General features: G+C 45.2%; 1 protein-coding gene across 1 annotated transcript; it reads right to left on the minus strand.

Annotated features, from left to right (window-relative positions):
- Positions 1 to 13,193: 13,193 nt before the first annotated feature.
- On the minus strand, positions 13,194 to 17,106 carry LOC144108588 (monoacylglycerol lipase-like). The gene is made up of 3 exons (XM_077641786.1): positions 17,058 to 17,106; positions 15,817 to 15,953; positions 13,194 to 13,376 (listed from the first exon to the last, which is right to left on the minus strand). The coding sequence occupies exons 1-3, from the start codon at positions 17,104 to 17,106 to the stop codon at positions 13,194 to 13,196; spliced, it is 369 nt and encodes a 122-aa protein (XP_077497912.1).
- Positions 17,107 to 21,343: the final 4,237 nt, after the last annotated feature.

The raw sequence follows: 21,343 nt of genomic DNA on the forward strand, positions 1-21,343 counted from the left end.
CTTTCATCTTTAAAGAAATCTGTAGAAGACCAACGCATTTAAAATAATTTGCCGCAGTCTCGCCTTGATGAAGCAGACGACAGATCGCGACGTGAAAATTTAATATTTAGGGGTATACCCGATGCGGAAGAGACTTGGGCAGATACTGAATCTAAACTCCTGCAAGCCTTGGCTAAGGTTGTCGAAGTATGCTCCTCGAGTTCAATTCAACGTGCACATCCCGTCGGCGTTTTTTCAGAAAAGAAGTGTCGACCAATTAGAGCTAAATTTTCGGACACAAAAATGAAAGACAAGATATTAACCCTTCGTAACCAATTTAAAACAGATAACATCACTATCAGAGAAGATTTCTCACCTGCTACGAGCCAGGCTCGAAAAAACTTTTTGAATTCGGATCTAATCACGCTGGCCCTCGCTCTTTTAAGATACGATATAACAAGCTGCACAACAATTCAAAATGCTTCATGTATAACCCTACCACGGACACTGTTGAAGAAATCGTGGCACGTGGCGAATCCTCTGCTTTGGAATCGTCTGCATTAGATTCCGCAGCTGGATCTTCCGCCTCACCGTAGGGAATCGCGAGGGGTAGTGGACAGTTGTCATCATCGATATCAGTTCTTTATACTAACGTCAGAAGCCTACTTAACAAGCATACTTCTTTATCTTCTGCCATAGACACATGCTCAGCTGACATTATAGCGCTAACGGAAACCTGGCTCGCAACGCATGTGTCAGATTCCTAAATCTTCCATAACGCTCATTGCTATTCGGTATATCCTTGCGATAGAACAGCCAAACGTGGCGGTGGTGCTTTACTTGCCATTTACAAAGACATTCCATCTTCATGTATCCAAGTCTTCAGTGAACTAGAACAAATTTTTGCGTCAATAGTGATAGGTCATCTCAAATTGATTATTGGCGTCTGTTAGCGTTCTCTTTCTTATTCGTCTACATTCACTAACGAACTTCACGACGCTATAAATCTTGTTCGCGCATGAATTCTGTCATCACCGCTTTTTCTACTTGGGGACTTTAATTTCCCAGCTATTTTATGGACTGCTCAGCCGCCTTCTTCATCTCCCCCTTCGCATCAAGCTAAAGAATTCTTAGAACTATGCACCACATTTTCTCTAGCTCAGTTAGTTACAAAAGCCACTAGGACGGTAAATAACGCTTCGAACACTCTCGATCTAGTTCTAGCAACTAATCCAGAGTTAGCTACTGGCATAACATATCTTCCAGGCACAAGCGATCACGCTCTGCTCAGTTTTTGCATTAGTATACCACTTCCAAAAGTGAATAAAATAAAGAAATTCATTCTAGATTACAAACCCGCCAACATTACCGCTATTAACAATGAGCTGGGCACTTTTGTTGATTACTTTATTGCAAACTCAGACTACTGCTCTGTCGAGGATAACTGGATATCATTCAAAACAAAGGTTCACGAACTAACTGATAAGTATATCCCAAAGCGCATTGTCACCTCTAATCCACAAGCTCCATGGCACAACTCTCATATCAGACGGTTATCTAACAAAAAGAAACGTCTATACCGCCGCGCGAAGCTTTCACCATCTAATGCCCGATGGGCGAAGTACAAGTCTGCTTCCGACGCTTACGTTAATGCGATTAAACTTACAAAGAATAAATTTTTGTCCGCCACAAAACCAACTATTTTGAAAACGAGTGTTAAAAATTTTGGCGCGTTATATATCCTGCCAACGACCCATTAATTAGACTGCAAGACGCCTCCGGTAAACTTATCCCCAATGATCTTTGTGCTTCCGTGCTGAATGACACATTCGTTGAAATCTTTTCCTCCATTTCAAGCGTTAATCTTCCATTCATACCGCACCACAGGTTCCCGACAGTGCCACCCATATCTGTCGATCCACCAGGTGTAGCCAAATTAATCGAATCTTTTAAAAATGATACTTAACCTGGTTCTGATGCGATAAGCACTAAATTCCTAAAATATACTTGTGCAGTTATACTAACCAAACTTTTTCAACAGTCGCTCGACACAGCAAGCCTTCCTGGACTGGAAAATTGGGAAGGTGGTTTCACTTCACAAGTCCGGTGGCAAGCACTGCCCTCAAAACTTTCGTCCCATTTCGCTCACCAGCACATGCTGCAAATTAGTAGGACATAACATTTTCAAAAATGTCGTTACCATTCTCGATGAGAATTCATTTTTCACGCCTGCGCAACATAGTTTTCGTCAAACATATTCTTGTGAAACTCAATTACTTGCCTTTACTGATAAGCTATACCGCATACTTGACAACTCATCTTGCGCTGACTGCATTTTTTTTGGACTTTTCCAAAGCCTTTGATACAGTATGCCATAAATTGCTACTACATAAACTGAGCCATCTTAATCTCGATCCTAACGTCTTCCAATGGATTAAATCTTTCCTTCTAAACCGTTGGCAATTTGTGCATGCTAATAACACTAATTCACCGAGTGCTAACGTGCTATCTGTTGTTCCACAAGGATCGGTCCTTGGGCCACTCCTATTCTTAATCTATATTAATGACCTTCCTTCTGCCATATCTTCTAAAATTCACCTTTTTTGCTGACGATTGTGTAATATTTCGGGAAATAAATAACGTCAACGATACTGACACTCTCCAGTCAGACCTTAATTTGGTGTCAAACTTGTGCACTACATGGAATATGAAATTAAAAACTGATAAATGTAAGGCTTTGCGTGTTTCCCGGACATCTAACGCTCTTCCTTCATATTATCTTGATGGCACTCCTCTTGACTGGGTAAAAACATATAAGTACTTAGGAATTCTTATCACTCAAAACTTAACATGGTCTATTCATATTGACTACGTGATTAATAACGCTAACCGCATGTTAGGATAATTACGTCGCAAATTCTCTACCGCTACCTCATCCCTTAAACTTCTACTTTATAAAACACTCATACGTCCTAAACTAGAATACCCAGCATCAATATGGGACCCTACGCATGAAAACCTCACATATTCCTTGAAATTAGTCCAAAATAATTCCGTTTGCTGCATTCTTTCAAATTACAACCGTACGGCAAGCATCACAGCCATGAAATCTAACGTCTCACTCCCACCGTTACAATCTCGCTGCAACATTGGTCGCCTAACACTATTTCACAAACTATATCATCACGTTGCGCTTCACAACTATTTCATGTCACCCCCCGAATACATTTCACGTCGCATCGATCACCGCCACATGGTTGGCACCCCAACATGTCACACCAAATCTTCTTTTCAGTCATATCTTCCCCGCACATCTGTGGAATGGAACCGCCTTCCCCCCCGATATTGCAGCCATTCCTGATAATAAAATCTTTCATGATGCTGTAGCTAATATTGTTTATTCTGAAGAAAGTTGATTGTGTGTTTCATATTCTTCCACTGTATTGTATACATTGTTTCTATACCATTTACGTTTCCTGGATGTTGTTATTTGTTTTATTCTGGAAGAAATTTAATATGTAATACCTATTTTCACTGTATTTTATTGCATTGTTGTTTATCCTAATTAACGCACTCCCCTCTGTAATTACTTTGACCCTAAGGGTACAATGAATAAATAAATAACTCAATTTAGCAGGTCGCCGTGGTGTTTAAAACACCAAATATAGGATGCCGTAAGAATTTTTTTGGCCAGGGATTCAAAGTGAAATTATAGGATATGGGAATTCATGCGACATCTGTCAACGTACATTACAGGAGGGAAGAGTGGGTCGAATACCTTTGGGAACCATGCCCAACATTGACCATCCATATTCTAGAGTAGCTGTGGACATTATTGGAGCCATAACGCCTGCGTCCAATAAGGAAATCGTTTCCTACTCATTCTAGTGGATATGTAAGGCAACGAGGTTCCCAGAAGCAGTGCATTTAAAGACGATTAATACGGTTCAGGTGGCAGAAGTTTTGCTTAAGATGTCCTCGCGCTATTGGGTGCCAAATAAGATCCTTAGATATCGGGTATCTATAAGATTATTGGCCTGCGGGATGATAAGAACTTATTCACTTCATTCATCCATCACTCTGCAGGCGTTGCTTGCAAAGATAAGGCGTGGTCGGCAGTCTTACATTTATTAGCGTGGGCAGAGAAAAAGAAAGAAAAATAGTGTTGCCCGGTGAAGCGATCACCCGAACCTTACGTACAGGTTATATTGCGTTGTGTTGTGTTTATGGCACACAGGCCGCAGAAGCCCATCATGCGCCAAGCACAAGATAAACTCTTGTTGAATTTTATAGAACTGTGGAAGGTCGTAGTTGGTGTAGATGGTCTAAGACGTCAGTAATACCTAGTCATCACATAGAAACCAAATTTTAGAGGTATCTATTAGTTGCAGCATTAAGGAGGGTTGGGCAAACTCAGCAGTTATCCTTGGCTGGGCAAGGATATCGAGGCTCCCAACAAACAAAATAAAGACCTTCGCCTTTTTCTGAGTTATGAGAAAGTAGCTAAAGTATACGAAAAATTAAAAGCAGTCTGTCAGAATTTAGAGTTTCTCGAAAAACTCTGCATTTCTTAAAAAGTTAAAAACGGAAGACATGTCAACAATTGCATTATCTCCTTAAAGCACTGTTGGATGAAAAAAAATTTATAGGTTAAAAAATTGAATAAAGTAGCTTTTCCTTAGCTTTTCAGATTTAACACAACAAAATAAAGTGTAATGTGGTTAACTGCAACATCATATCCGCAGCCTTCGCAAGCAGGTTTGTATTCTTTTGTTAGCGCGATATTGTGTGTAGGGTGTGGATTCCCTATTCGGAGAAAGCAGAGAATCACTTCCCTGAAACATTACTGATACACAAATCACTTCCATTCACCTAAAACCACCTTTAACAAATATATTTTGTAATTTATTTCAATTTTCGATGACAATTGCAATTTATTTCATAATGTATGAAGTCTATTTAGTCGTTGCATTTTACTCCCACATGACTCGGTACCCAGCAGAGTTTAACGCTCTGTCCTTGAGCTGTGGCTGTTACTATGTTGTGCATGATATCACCAAGTAGCGGCGTCATTGCTTTTCTAGAGTGAATAGCTGTGTGTACACTTAAGGAGTTTGTGTAAATGAAACTGTTTTCGAGGTTGTGGTTTAATATTGTTTGTATGTCCACACGGACTGCATAACTTTTTTAGTGAAGATGGATGCACACAGTGTAATCCGTGCAGTGTCCTCCGAATTCACTCGCACCACTGTGCTTCCTACGTAAACATTCGTTTTTACAGTCAGTATAAATATCTGAGCAGTCCCCGTATTTTTACTCAAGTGCAAGACAATTTTGTATGATATGTTCTTGTGAAGTCTCTTTAAATGCCGAAGCGTGTAAGAGTGAAAGAGCAGATTCGAGGAAATTTGTACAATAGAGGTACTGGATCTCGTTTTTAGCCAATGTCCGGTAAAGTCTCCTATATATTGAGAAGTGCCATATTTCTTCAAATCACAATATAAATGTCCGGATGCCTTGAGGTTTTTGGTGAACATTATTCTTGAAGGACATTTCGTTACGACTCGAAATAAGGTGTGTTTTGGTACAGATCCTGCTTTAAACACATATGAACAAGTTAAAGCCGTTCTTCTGATTTCAACTGAGGGTTCATGTATTGGAGTTGTGTACTGGACCCAGTCTTTTTAGGTATGACGGTCTTGCTGAACCGTACACAATGCATCCATAAACTAAGTAGGAACGTACTAGAGAGCGATAGATGTGGGAAGGACGCGTTCTATTAGACCCGCAATTCTTCCTCGAAAGCACTTTGAGTATTTTTTAGAGATTTTGAGGCTTTTCTTTTTAGTGTGTTTATGGGAGGCAGGAATGTTGGTTTTTATCGAATGTTATGCCTAAAATTTATGGCCTTGTTTTATTGGTTACGGATTTATTTAGGTATAGGGGGGGGTCGTTGTGTAGGACTCTTATGAGCTGGAAAAGAAGCTCGATGGGAGAACCTAAACCCGTTTCTATCTGCCAGAGTTCGTGATCTGGTTGAAGTCATTTGTAGGGCGCTCGACTACTTATCCGGAGTTCCCGGGTTCGAACCCGACCGCGGCGGCTGCGTTTTTATTGAGGAAAAACGCTAAGGCGCCCGTGTGCTGTGCGATGTCAGTGCACGTTAAAGATCCCCAGGTGGTCGAAATTATTCCGGAGCCCTCCACTACGGCACCTCTTCTTCCTTTCTTCTTTCACTCCCTCCTTTATCCCTTCCCTTACGGCGTGGTTCAGGTGTCCAACGATATATATGAGACAGATACTGCGCCATTTCCTTTCCCGAAAAACCAATTATTAATTATTATTAATTAAGTCATTTGTATCTGTCGTTTGCAAGTTGATAGACTGGAAGATGTCCATGCTATTTGAAGGTCCTCAACATATACTGAATATATGATGAACTTTGGAATTACTTGCGTTATGGAATTCATTTTTACTACAAAGAGTGTGGTACTTAGAATACACCCCTGCGGTACCGCATTCTCCTGAACAAATTTCTCGGAAAGTGTTGAACCGCGGAGTATATAAAATGAACATTCAGACAGGAAATTTTTCAGAGAGTTGAGCATCCTTTCGCAGACACCTGGGTCTCCTAGGTCACGAAGAATGCCTACCTCCAGGCAGCGTCGTAAGCCTTTTTCATTGTCAAAAATACCGCTAGACAGTTTTGTTACTGTATGAAGGCTTGTCTTATAGTTTTCAAGGCGGACGAGATGATTTTAAACCCACATTGGTGGACGTCAAGGAGTTCATGAGATTCGAAGAACAACATTAACCTGATATATAATATACTTGCGAAAGATTTTTCGAGGTAACTTGTGATTACTATGGGTCTGTAGCCAGCAGTGGAGGTTGGTTGCTTTCTGGGCTTAAGGAATGACACAAATACTGCTTGTTTCAAAGCCTGTGGTATTTTTTTCGGTTTACATATTTTTGAAAAATTTGAAATACTCCTACTGCGGCATCGGAAATATGTGCTAGCATCTCGTAATGTACTTTATCAGGACCGGGTGCTGCCTGTTTATCACCTGAAATTATTTTGTGGATTTCCTCGAGTGTAATTAAGCTATTATATGGCTCGTTCACACCACCACATGCAGGAAGTATTTCTTTTTCGGCTCTGTTTCAGTGTTTTAAAAATGACTCTCTGTGGTGCGCGTTAATAGAAATTCTAGAAAAATGTACCGCTAGAATGTATGCCTGTTCTTCAATACTTGTTTGTATACCTGAGGCTGTGAGAAAAGGAATTGTTAAGGTTGAGTGCCTCCCATTTATTTTGTGGACTTGCTCTCACATTTTCTTCAATGTTACTGAACTATTTATAGATGATATATAGTTTTCCCACAATGTTTTTTCAGCGCTTCGACGGATATACCTTGCTTTGGCTCTTGATTTTTTGAAATTTATAAGGTTAAGGTTTGCAGGTGTACGGCATGTAGGAGAAATTTCCCCATGCATTATTTTGTTTCCTTTTTGCTTGTTTACTTTCTTGTGAATATCACGCTTAATTATTTTGTCGTACCACGCCTGAGGACTGGAATATAGAGGCGCGCAGCTCGAAATGTGGAGGCTGTGAACACTTCATTAGGTTCGTCGACATTCAGGTCATTCGAAAACAGGTTCTCCAGAGCAGCATTTTCACAGAACAGTGCCCAGTCAACCGAGTGTGACTTCCAACAGCGAGGTTTGCTCCGGATGATTGACGGAGAGGACGACAAGCTAATAATTATTAGCAAATGATCACTTCGCCGTGGATCATCTGAAACATCTCATTAAAAATCGGTAAAAACAGATGGTAAACTATACGATAAATCTAAACAGCTCATTTTTCGAGTACTTGGGGAGCAATATTTGTGTTTCCTGAACTGAGTACACAGACACTACTGCAGAGAATAAAATCTCTTAAAATGCGAACTCTAGTGTTAGTATCTTCACTTCCCCAGAAAGAGGAGTGTGCATTAAAACCCCCAACTATAAAGATATGGCTCTGGCAGCTGTTCTAGAAGTGTTTCTTTGTCGTCAGGTGTAACTGTTATGTGTGTCTAGAGATATATGGAACATATTGTGGTAGTTTTAAAATTAACAACAGAGACTGCAACAGCTTCAAATTCGGTTTTTAACTGGATTTCACGACTTGCAACAGTGGATTGGATGATAATCGCAACACCTCCAGAGAGCCTACTCGCTTGCTCTTGGTTGGACCAGAAACCTTGGTACTTTTTTAAAACGATTGAAGGTTTAAAACTCAGGTTAGTTTCTTGTAGACAGAGCCACAGGAGTAAGCGACTGTAAAAGATCTATCACATCACTGTAGTTTTTTTAAAGTCCCCGACAGTTCCAACTAATTAGGAACGTCATATTAGACAAGTTTACTATTTTTTTTTTTTGGGGGGGGGGGGGGAGATGGCAGTAGAAACTTGTACAAGGTTTCGAGGGTCCAGTTACGAGGGTCCAGTCTGTGTTGTGTCCATTGCCTTACTAGAGGCTCTGTACAGCCGCGGAGATCCCGCGGGTGTGAGGTTTAGAGGCCTCTCCCGACTTGGGGAAGCTTTGCGGGCAGCCGGCTGAAATGCCGGCGGGTCCTTTTTCACGGGTAGCAGGGTCGCCTTCGCTGCGTCTGCCGGTTGCGAGGATGGCCCTGCCAGAGGCTTTGACTGAGCAGTGGCCAGAGCCGGGTGTGGTACTCCACCCCTGCGCGTTACATGTGCGAAGTTTGTCTTGCCATGAATAGAAATGAATTCGTGAGTGCCAATCTTTTCCTGGCTTCTCTTAATGTGATGTTTTCTTTTGTTTTCTGGCTTATAATTTCTTTTTATTTTTTTCCATCTAGGACAAGATCTGGAGTAAGCAGGGTGGTCTCCTTCGCGGTTGGCGCACAGGGACGCCACTGCATCGCAGTCCTCAGTTGTCTGCTCTTTCGAGGCATATTTCCTGCAGGTTTTACGACCGCGCCAGCTGTTTGACCTATGGCCACGTCTTTAACAGTTGAAGCGTCTGTGAGGGTTCGGTATGTACGGTCGAACATGAATTTTCAGGTAACGTACTTCTATTGTTTTGGTACTGTGGCAGCATTGAATGCGAGGATCAGGTGCCTTGTAGGAATTTTGTTGTCTTTTCTGATAGTTTTCCTTTGAACATTTACCACATTGTGGTCAGCAAGACCATCCAACATTCCCTTTTAGAGATACGTAGAATGTCAGGGTCAGAAACTACGCCATGGGCGGTACTGAGTGATTCATGTGCAGTGATAGTGACCGGTACTTCCCCAGTGCATTTAATTTTCTAAAGCTTTGCTTACTGAGCTATATTACCTAGTTCAAGTAGTAGGTCTCCGCTGGCCATTTTGCTTACTTTGTATTTAAGTCTAAGGCACCTGTCAGACATTTTGATACTAAAAAAAGGCACAAGATTCGTGCTGATTTTTCTTTGTCTTCAAAGTGTATCATATGGTATTTAGCAAAAGTTTCTTTTGTCCTTTGCAAAATGTATGCCGTGACTTCGGTCCGCCTTCTTTTGTTGGTGCGATCAGAGTTTGAGAAATTGGAAACCATAAAATAGGTATGTTTTCGGCCACGGTGCCAACCGCCAACCACGGAGCCCAACAAGGGTACCTGACAGGAACTTAGAGATCCTGTAGCATATGATAAGGTACTCAGTTTTTAATGCCAAAGCGTAGCACAAAAGTCGTCCGCCGGCGTCTTTGGCACGAAATTAGGACCATGCAGTACCCTGGTGGACGATACCAAAATGGATGTAAGCGAATATTTATAATGATGATGATGAAATGTAGCGCACTACGACCTGTGAAAGTCATGACTCGTAGTCATAGTCACCACTCATGAGTCATAGTCACGACGCATGACTCGGTACTTTGCTACGGCAATGTAGCATGATTAAGCACTTCGCAAGTAACGTAATGTAATGTAATTGAATGCGTCTACTGAGCGCAAGTAGTGACATCTGATCCGGATCGTGACAGGGAAATAGCTAGAAGGATAAGAATGAGGTGGATTGCATATGGCAGGTTCTCTCAGATCATGAATGGCAGGTTGCCAATATCCCTAAAGAGAAAAGTGTACAACAGCTGCATCTTACCGGTACTCACCTACGGGGCATAAACGTGGAGGCTAACGAACAGGCTTCAGCTTAAGCTAAGGACAAAGCAGCGAGCCAATGAAACAAAACGATAGGTGTAACGTTAAGAGAGCGGAATCGGGCAGAGTGGGTGAGGGAAACGCGTGTTAATGACATCCTAGTGGAAATCAAGAGGAAGATATGGGCTTGGGCACGGCATGTAATGCGAAGGCAAGATTACCGCTGGTCCTTAAGGTGGGTTCAGACAAGCGGACCGGATCTCGGAAGGTCCGGATGCGTCAGCGTTGTCCGCGTGACACGTGACGGGAATGTCACTGCTCTGAGCGATCTTGAGCTGGCGGCGCGGTCTTTTCCGCGTCCGGACCGCGGACCGAGTGAAAAAGCGAGCGCCTTACTCCGTCCGCGGGCTTGGCGGCGGGCCGGGATTGTTTTTGCTCGTTCTTGCTTCTAGTTCTGTCAGCGTTGGCTCGAGCGATCGTCTGGGCAGCTATACGGAATGAAGTCGGCTTTGCTCAATGCTGGCGCCTTGCGTTTGGCGCGCTTTTCGCCGTATTTGCAGCTCGAGTGCAGCACTGTGTGCCGTTATTTTAGTGTTTGGATCACTGCGTTGTTCACACCGCATTTGCTGCACTGCGTCGTTACTGTGTGTCTGAGCGTGTGCGCTTGCGTGAATTCCCGATTTGCTTTTTGTTTCTGCTATTATGAGTAATGTAAATAATAAATGAGTAATAAAAAATATTTAACACGCTGGACCTCAACATGACGCTAAGGAATAAATTGTGGCAAACGATTGCCACGGAAATGGATGTGCGACATCCCGAGTTGGCCCCGTACACAGTCGGTACGTAATGTTTTTATTTTTTTTCTTGAAACTTTCGAGCCAAGTGGGCTCTCGAACTTGCGCTTGCGATGCATTTTACTTTGTTACGATACCCTACGCCGGATTCCTGAAGGCACTGTTTGGAAATAAGTGCCGGACGTTTCCAAATGAGCGTAAAAAATTGAGAGTGACGAAGAGCGGCCAGGGTACCGAGGAAGTTTACGCTTGCAAGTGGGGGTTTTACCCGGGCTATTTTCCAACCATGCATGGCTTCGTCCAACATAACCGCCTTTTAGCCGCCAAGGCTTTCTCGTCGTCCTCAGACACCACAATGACTACAGCCAGAGCAGCGAGACGACGTTTTCGCTCGACGTCTATGTTGAAACTCTCGGTAGCAGAGTTTTCGGATGGTGGCAGAAGGTTAGGTGGGCGAATGAGATTAAGAAGTTTGCAGGCATAGGGCGGATGCAGCTGGAAAAGGACAGGCTTAGTTGGAGAGACATGGGAGAGGCTTTTGCCCTGCAGTGGGTGTAGCCAGGCTGATTATTATTATTATTATATTATTATTATTATTATTATTATTATTATTATTATTATTATTATTATTATTATTAATATTATTATTATGATAAATGTAAAGTTTTGAAGAGTTTGTACGAAGTATTCATAGACATACCTCCTAGTCATATTCATGACTCGTGACTCAGTAATTCCGCAACGTAGCATGGCTAAGCACCTTCAACCATTACACCTGATGAGCTCCGTCTACAGCAGTCCTACTGTGGGACCTATTTCTGCACTGGTATTTGCAAGCGTTTACATTGTTTTGCAAATTTTTCGAAGCGCACTTACAAAATTCATGCATAAGCTTCATTACCTTCCTTTCCTTGTACTTGCTTGGGAGAGCGTCAAAGAATTTCTTCATTGCAGTGACGTCACACACCTTGTCGTCAGAGGGACTTGCAGCAATATTGGCACCTGGATATAGCTTAGCCTGGCAGCGAAGTCCTGGGATGAACGAACGACAGGAAATTTTTCTTGCATGCAATATGGGCATGTACACAGCATTTCAGCCAACACTTCCAAATGTACCGACTGCCGCCGCGGTGGATCAGTGGTTATGGCGCTCGGCTGCTGACCCAAAAGACGCTGGTTTGTTCCCGGTCGCGGCGACCGAATTTCGATGCAAGCGATATTCTAGAGGCCCGCGTACTCAGCGAAGGCAGTCCACTTTAAAAAACCCTAGGCGGTCGAAGTTTCCGGAGCCCTTCACTGCGGCGTCCTTCATAGCCTGAGTAGTTTTGGGACGTTAAACCCCCATAAACCAAATAAAAAATTTCTACTAAAATTCAAAAATCGAAAAAGCAGAAAGAATGCCTTTCAGGAAGCTACTATAGCCCGCGGCGCATGTCTCTGTTATGAGTCTACTTAAATAAATGGTGAAAAAATTTTCATTACGCAATATTTCAACACTGCAGTGGTATGTGCCAGTGGTGAGCTAGAAGCCACAGACAAAACGATGCAATACAAGCATTTCACACAAATAAAAAGTCAATATTTAAAGCTTTGCAGTTAGCAGGATTACGTTGGTTTTTCCTGTGGAAACTCGAAGCCAAGCGAAGGAGCCGCCCCGTTGAGTACAAACGCAAAGCACGGTGTCACATGACGCAATGCCTACAGTGTCAGATTTGAACTGTATGTTGTACCATGGCACTCAGTTTAGGTATGTGGCTCTCCCAAATGACTCCCACGTAGCCGGTGATAATTGGCCTTTTTCTTGACCCAAGAGACTGAGCAAAAGAGAGTACATGTCACGTACAGCAGGGAAAGCAGTCAGCCCGTTCAAATGCTTCAATGGCAAATAGTAGCGACGGCGGAGGAATAGAGGGGGGAGTTGGCTCAAGGAGGGAAGGAAAGGCACAGGCGAAATTAGACGTGTGTTCACGTTTTTTGCAACGCGGGAGGCAAAATAAAGTAGCTTTTGATGGCTAGCTCTAGTATTTCATGGAAAGGGGCGCTCGATCCGCTGTGACCGCTTGATGATGCGCCGAGGCAGAATGTAGCCAAGCACTCAAGGAGGAAGGTAGGGTATGGAAAACGCAATGAGGGGTAATGGCAGCGTCAAGTCTGTATGCAGTATATCCTATGTCTTCCACGGCTGCCGGACCGTTCGGACTCCAATATAGCAGTGCGAAATTGGAGGTCAAGAGTCGGCACTTTTTCCTCTGATTGAGAAATCTTGAATCCGTTGAGAATGAGTTTAGCTCACGTCTTGAGCCTTAATCAAGGCTGCAGGCCATATGAGTGGTATGTTGCCGTGGTAGCGCAGTGGGTCGCTGGCCATGTAGGACATCACATCAGGATCTCTTGCATAAAGCGCCAAGTCCAGGGCTGCGATGGGCACACTGGGCAGCACTAACCCAAGGACCTTTGTCACCGTCTTCTAGAAAGAGATACAGAGTGCGCTTTGGGACTATGAGCTGGACGTATACCAATTGATACTAATTCTTCCAGAGAGTCAGAAATTTTTAATGCGACTTTAGAAACTGTGGTTCGCTACTTATCATTTTCTCAGGCATTTGTGACTGTGACAAGCATCACACGCGTATCGCTTCTACGTATAAGTACAGGACTTTTATACTGAAAAGCACTGCTTTCGACTCCAATGACCCACTAATGCTCAAGTAGCTTGCCCATCTTTGGTCGAACGTCTTCAAGCAAAATAGAAGCAGTAATGTGGATAACTCTTAGCACCATTCAAAATCTGCAGGATACCCGAATATCGTTCCTCACTTTCCAGACATTTTGGTTTGCGGAGTTGATGAAAGCGCTCCGCGATACACCTGAAGTGCAAACAAAGTGGCCCGATGTACGTTGACCAAGGTTGCGCATAATTTCTGAGTGTGTTCGTTAGAGTGTCTTTGATTTTAAGTTGGAAATACTAACCTTCACCTATGCAATATATTACCTGGCTTCTATTTGTCTTCTTTTTTCTACTTCTTTATTTAAACCTTGATTATTTTACTCTACTCTGGAAGCTCTTTCAGTGTTCGCCACGATCAAGAGAATAACAATGTCCGTCACTGGTTTTTTGTCCCAAACACACAGTACTATACTACAGAGCAGCCTCCTGAGCTCGTGTACGCTTATGCCAACCCAAAACACACGATTTCCTGCTGCACTTTTTTGAGACGATCTATTCCCCAAAGCCATATGGCTTCCAAGGGGCTGGTGGAGCAGAACAATTCTCTGGACCGGACAGTTGGCGCAAGGGGATTTTGGTTGAACTAATAAACGCGCCCATTGCAATCTAAATACAAAATAAAACATTTTCTGCCGTGCGTCAGGCGATTATGTATTCTGTCGCACATTAACTTAAAACACCACAAATCCTTGTCGTAAGAAGGATAATTATTTTCTTCACAACAGCACCTCTATTGGTCGATTAATGTCAAAACAAAACTATGTGTATTCGTGAGTCGTCCTTTCTTTTTTCTGTATTTTTTTTAAATAGAAAAACCATTTGCGTTACCGGCAGCTGTTCACGTTGCTGTCTAACAAGTACTTTTATTGTGTAGTATTCAAACCCATAACGACATACGTAGCGAAGATCGACCAATAGTCCGTGGCCCCTTTCGTTTTCTTTCTAGTCTATCTTTAAGTCACCGGTTTGTCGGTTGAGTTCTGCGCAGCATTCAGCAGTTGTGAGGTGTCCAAAGTGTGCTGTGCATATGAATTAAGCACCAGAAATTTTCTGCAATTAGTTTGAAAGAAATTTACTCGACCGCAAAAACCTGCCGCGTCATATAGCACTGTTACTAAAGATATTCAGCTTGTAAGAAACTAAAAAGCAATGTCTTAGTTTCATTCAATATAGTTACACCCTTTTCCTCTCTTATATTATGCTATTTCTTTATTGTCAGCGCTCAAAAATATCTCTAGGGTGACGGTACCTCTCGTCCTGAAGCCTCCGGTATCCACTCCAGGCGCTACAAAACCCTGATAATGTTTAACAGCACCCCATTCAGTGGCCTCCATGTCTTCACCCAGATATTTCGCTCATAAATCAACGTACCTTGTACCACGGTGTTAGCGCTTTGTGAGGTGCTAGCAGCGGCGATGCCATGATGATCCCAGCAAAGTGAACGGGCCTCCTTTGGACGGCCAATGCGACCAACAAACCAACCTGGAGGCAACACAGACAATCGAACGCGATTCAGCAGCTTCAGGGGAGCATCTCTGTAAACTGGGACTTCAGGTTCAAATCAGCGAACAAAACCTAGTACTGAAGATGGGCACTTTGCGCAAGATGTAAAGGTAGAAGAAAGCGCGAGGTGAGTGTGTCTTATAGATGCAATCACACGCCATTTTGACAGCCGTCCAAGAGAAGAGATTTGAGATGTGGCTTGTGTGCTTTCCTTGTTTTGCACCTGGAACGTTCAATGAAAGTCACCGTCTTTCATCCTAACGCTCCACGGAAGCATTCGTAGCGACCATTCCTGAAATATCAGGAACAACCCTCCTTCGGTGATGCGTTTACCGAACTCATAGGCTAACCCCATGGGCATGTTTTCCCATAATTCTTTAGGCAACTACTAGCATGGGCAGACGTTCTTGAGAAACAACTCAGGCGCGCTAACAGTGCCGCTTCTAAACTCATCTCTTCTTAGGAGTGCACTGGTGCCCTTCTTTGCACTCAATGAGCGGGTGAGAGTATTGGAGAAATAGAAAGTCAGGCCTCATGCCGTTACGTCAAACGGCATTCCTCAAGTTCTGCCACTTCTGCTCCGCATTGTGCATTTGCATGAAAATAAGCGCTCGTGCAGCGCGTTGCCTCGGAAATCAGTGTTCTCAGCTACAAGCTTCTATATACTCTGGCTTACCATCGAATGGCCAAACAGGAAGATGGGCTTGTGCGAGAACTTCTTCCTCGTCAAGTCCGCGTGCTGCAGGATGTCGTCCACGTAGCTATCAAAGGACTTGACGGTAGCTCGCGTACCGCCGCTCTCACCATGGCCCACTGCGGAGGTGGTGAGGTTCCGTCACCAGAAGTGAAGATGGCAGAAAATATATTAGCAGCACCTCTCTCCCTTTTGTGCCAATCCCTTGTCAGAAAAGTGAATTCTGCAGCTAAACTGAACGAAACTATTCGGGGTAGTGGAAGCATGGGTACTGGACTGACTGTCGCTGTAATTACTTCTAGTTCACGCAAAGATGCAAAAGCATCCCTTCTTTTGCCACGCAAAGCCACCTAGTTCATATCCAGTCTCTGCCGCCTACTCGCCCAGCCCTGATAATCTAAAGGACAGTAGCCCCATTAGTAGCCCTGAAGAAAGAGCTTGCTGGTCTTGAACTGCAATTGCGTAATTATGGTTTTCTGAACGTGACCGCAGAAACCATACAATTCTCTTTAGGAAATTCATAATAGTTTTGCTTTTTTCAGAATCCCCTACCCTCTTTCGTAAATAAAGTATAAGGATACAAAAAGAGGTGTACTCTTTCCTGACGCGTTGACCTGTGATGAGTCGCGTCGCTAATTAGGGAAAGAAGCAAGCATATTTTTATTTCATATAGGCGCACGAATTCACTATCTCCGAGTGACGATTTTTCTTTATATCACCGTGGTCAACTAACATAGAGTGCTAAGAAGTCAGCACGTGATCAGCTATGCGACATTTCCGTCAAAGAGATAATCGAATTGCATCGGGCTGCAGTTCATCAGGTAAGCAGCAGTCTCATCGAGATTCTTTAGAGTGACTGATGGCAAATCGTTACGGTAGAAACCATGAGGCATCAAATGATTGGCCGTCAAGTCAGTGTATGGGACGACAGCAACAGGCACGTTCGCGACAGGCGCAAAAATATCGATACGCTTTGCGTTTTCAAACGCTTCTGCACCGTTTTTTTAGCTGACATGCATAATATAGTATATTGACGGCAACGCTGCGCAGACGAACGCGCCTATCAAGAAATTAAAGAAACGTTGTAGAAACACACGTCCAGGGCTACGCCGCTGCTGACTATTGGCCGCTTAACGCCAACGTGACATGTGGTGGAGGTGCTCCGTAGGTCGTAATGTACCGTACGCCCCCTTCAAGCCGCAGTTCAAGCCCCGCACAATTACCTAAGGTAGGCACGCCAGTCCACCAGGGCCGTCGCCTATTGCAAGTCATACCTCCCGGAATTTGACTACTGCCTGCTTCTATTCCACCATGCTGGAATACCGCAATGAATCCTCCATCTACAGTTCCGCCGGTCCTGCTACGCCATCAGCAAGAGCCAAACCCTTTCCACGGTCAACCCCAAGAGAACGCCGAAGACTGGCTGGACCAGTACGACAGGGTAGCCATCTTGAAGGGACCTGCCCTGCAGCCCCCTGTGTTTGCTTTCCCGCGAGGCACTGTGCAGCAGCAGCCCCACCTCGAGGAGAAACGCTTTCTCTTCTCAGTTACATTAACTGGCAAGGGAGAGCGCCAGCGTCGCTACGTGTGAGACTGCTGAACCCCGCGCGCGGGACAGGGGGCATCAGACTCTTCGGCGGTGATCGTCGGCGCGAGCGGATGGGTCGCTCGCGGCTCCACTCGTCGCCAGCGGGGCGAGGAAGCGGCGGAGAGACCCGCACCCGTACTCATCCCGTCCAGGCCGCGGGGTATCCCTTGCCCTAGCGCGGGCGAACATTCGCTCGGAACCTTGCTGGTGAGTCGGACGACCTCGATTCATTAGCGTACCTTGTTGCTAGCTGTCGTTATTGTTGATGTAGCAATAAATGCCTGTTTCCGTCAGCCATTGTGTCGTTCCTTTGTTCTCTCAGAGCAAGGCCCGCCGTGGTTTTCGTGCGCTCGGTAGTGTACGCGATCACGGGGTGGGGTCCGGCGGCTTTGAACCGCGTCAGCCGCGATTGAGTGGGTAGAACGTATTTATATCACCCCAAGTCAAACTCCACAATCTTCAATAGCTGGGGTGCTGACTGCAAGGTTCGTCTTGTTTATTTCACCCGCGAACTCTACGCGAGAACTTGTTCATAAACAATAAATCTGGCCTTCGAACCTGGTTGCGTTAATAAACCGAGTTAAGTCTTCAAGGACAGCACGTTACAAAATCAGAAGGCTGTCTTGCTTTTGAGGCCCGACATCAACTCCCCAACCAAAGTGCTATGGTACACATGGAAGAAATGATCGACTCTTCCAACGTGCGGGCCCAAGCATGTGGTTTGAGAGGAAGGTGAGCTTCGTGATGAAAGGGGTCGAGAAGCAGTTGGTCGCTTGTGTAGTTTAAGTGGTCCAGTGACTGTAACTGACTTCGGAAAGGAGGCGAGCTCCTTCGAAACATATCTTGGCATTAGGGCCCGACAGTACGACTGCGCAAAATAGCAATGATGCTGAAGGCCACTGTGGAGGGAACCATGGTGAATTCGGCAGAATCTCTACGTGACAATATTCGATCAATTGTGTGAGACCTGGCAAGCTGCATCTAGTTTGCCTTACGGGAAATTCGAGACTGGTCTGGTCCTGGGTAACTGTAGCGATGCGGGGATGGTGATCGAGATAAAGGACGCTGTACTGAGTCGTAATCTGTGATCTGCTGCGGTCGTTCTGCACATGTGAGAGAGGGACAGTCGACGGGGAATCCTCGAAGGCCGATCTTCTTGTGTGGGCAGATGCGGCAAACATCTCCACCCTGACCGCAATGGCAGCACAGCGGCTGATTGTGGAGATGTTTGCCGCATCTGCCCACACAAGAAGATCGGCCTTCGAGGATTCCCCGTCGACTGTCCCTCTCTCACATGTGCAGAACGACCGCAGCAGATCACAGATTACGACTCAGTACAGCGTCCTTTATCTCGATCACCATCCCCGCATCGCTACAGTTACCCAGGACCAGACCAGTCTCGAATTTCCCGTAAGGCAAACTAGATGCAGCAGCCGCTAGAGGTGCGGCTGTTGCACGAAAAAATGTGCAAGATCCTCCATCACCGCAAGACAGTCCGCACACAACGCTGAATTCCATAGCCGTACCAACGACGTCATCCTTTTTGCACCGTCTTTCAAGGAGCAGTTGCGTCGCCTTTAGGAGGTATTGCAGGCCATAACTTCATCACGCCTTACTCTAAAAGGTGAGAAATGCCAGTTTGCATATGAAGAGTTAAAGTTTTTAGGCCGTGCCATGAACCAATAAGGAGTCTTCTGGATAAAGAGAAAACATTCGCTATTGCCTATTTTCTTCCGCAGCGTGACCAGAAAAAAGTTCGTCGATTTCTCGGACTAAGGGCGTATTGCCGCCTTTTCGTGGGGGATTTCTCTAAAATTGCCTCACCCCTTACTGATCTGACAAAGGTGCATGTACCGTTCAAGTGGGAACCACCACCACAAACGGCGTTTTAAGAGCTTCAACGCCGGCTGCAGTCACCCCCCGTGATGGCGCAGTTTGATGAACTTGCAGACACAAGGGCCCACACCAGTGCAAGGATCGTTGGTTTGGACGCTGTCCTAGTTCAAATTCGGCGTTTCCAAGCACGTGTCCTTGCCTATGCCAGCCGCGCACTATAGAAGACAGAATCGAACTATTCTGCCCCTGAAAAAGAATGCCTCGTCATCTTGTGGGCAGTTTCGGAGTTCTGACAATACCTTTATGGCCGCTCTTGCAAAGTAACGACCGATCATTACGCACTATGTTGACTGACCAACGTCCAGGATCCCTCGGGACGCCTCGCAGAATGGAGCCTTCGACTCCAAGACTTCGATATCACCGTTAATTACAAATCTCGTCACACGCAGACGCCGACGGCCTATCTCGTGCTCCCGTACAAGCAGCTCCGGGCGACGCTGCTCACGACGATGAAATCTTCTTGTACGCAATATATACCGACGATTTCGCCGAGCATCAAGGCTCTGACCAGACCTCCGCGACATCACCCGTTACCTTAAAGGCGGCAGCAGGACAGTCCCTAAAGCCTTCAGGAGCGCTTTGTCCTCTCTGCATACGAAACGGTGTTCTCTTTAAGAAGACTTTCGCTGCCAACAGTTGGCAATATTTACCGGTCGTCCCTGTGAACCTATGCGACAAAATTCTCCACGCCTGCCATAAAGAACCAGATTCCGGCCATCTTGGTCGGACTAGAACACAAGCCAGAATTCAAGAGAAGTACTACTGGCCTCGTCTGGGTCTTGAAGGTGCGAATGAGGTCTGGGTTTGCCAGCGCAGCAAGGTTCCGCCCGTGAATACAGCCGGATTCCTCAATCAAATTAAACCGCTTTCATGCATTTGAACAGGCCGGTAAGGACTTGCTAGTATCCTTCCCTACATCAGGCTCCGGGGAAAGGCGGATAATAGTAACCACTGATTACCTCACATATTATGCGGAGACAGCATCCTCTTCAAATTAGATCCGCCATCAAAGTATTCCAGTTCCTTGTACATCAAATCGTCTTACGTGATCGTGCTCCAGAAGTTTTGATTACGGAGAAAGGGGCTGCCTTTTCCTCTGGGCTCCTTTACCATATTATGATTTGCAATCACACCAATCACTGTAGGACGACATCTTGTCATCCCCAAACTAAACGGCTGACGGAACGTCTCAAGAAGACGCCTGCAGACATGCTTTTAATGTGCATGGACGTGGGACGACTTCCTACCCTACGTCACGTTCGCGTACAATACAGCCATACAGGAAACAAGCAACATGGTACCTTTTGGCCAAGTTTATAGACATCAGGCGACGACAACGCTCAATGTAATGCTACCTTATGCCGGCGATCATCCAAATGACGGCTTCTTACAACTCGCCGAAGCTGCCCGCTAACTAGCACAGCTTCGAATTCAAGACCAACAGGGCCACGACGCGCAACGCTGGAACCTAGGGAGGCGGCATGTGGAATATCCCCCAGAAGACCTTGTCTACGTTTGGTCTGCTGTACGACGAAGCGGACTGAGTGAAAAGATCTTGCGCCTCTATTTCGGTCCTTACGCAATTGTGTGACGCCTTGGAGCCCTGAATAATAAAGTCGTCCTTCATGAGACTCAGGGGGGGGGGGGGGGGCGCTGCGGTCGCCGAGGTGTGTGGACGTGCTCCCATCGGCTTCGTCAACTTCACATGATTCCGCAGCGATTTCTATCGAATTTCGCCGAAATTCTTGCACCAGCAGCTTCGTGAAGATACAAGAAATCCGTGGTTACCCGATTTTGAGGTGGGCTCTCCTTTCTGAAGAGTCTACAAGCACTTTTCTACCGCGTCCATGCCGCCGCCGAATTGAGCCTAGGCGTGTACGCCAGATGCTAGGCTTAGCCGATGCGCCCACTGCGCGCCGGCCCAGGAACGCGCCAGCTCGGAGAGACGCCACCCAGGCGAGACGCCGGGCGCGACACAAAGAGAATGGCAAGTTCTACCGCAGAAATGAATAGCTCCGCGGAGGA

Source organism: Amblyomma americanum, chromosome 10 (assembly GCF_052857255.1).
Source record: "Amblyomma americanum isolate KBUSLIRL-KWMA chromosome 10, ASM5285725v1, whole genome shotgun sequence".
NCBI lineage: Eukaryota > Metazoa > Arthropoda > Arachnida > Ixodida > Ixodidae > Amblyomma > Amblyomma americanum.

Coding starts and splice junctions, on each gene's coding strand:
- LOC144108588 (XM_077641786.1), bottom strand. CDS start 17,106: ATGACTTGCAATAGGCGACGGCCCTGGTGGACTGGCGTGCCTACCTTA. Junction 15,954..17,057: donor GACTGGCGTGCCTACCTTAG/GTAATTGTGCGG, acceptor CCACCTCCGCAG/TGGGCCATGGTGAGAGCGGC. Junction 13,377..15,816: donor TCCTGTTTGGCCATTCGATG/GTAAGCCAGAGT, acceptor ATCTCTTTCTAG/AAGACGGTGACAAAGGTCCT.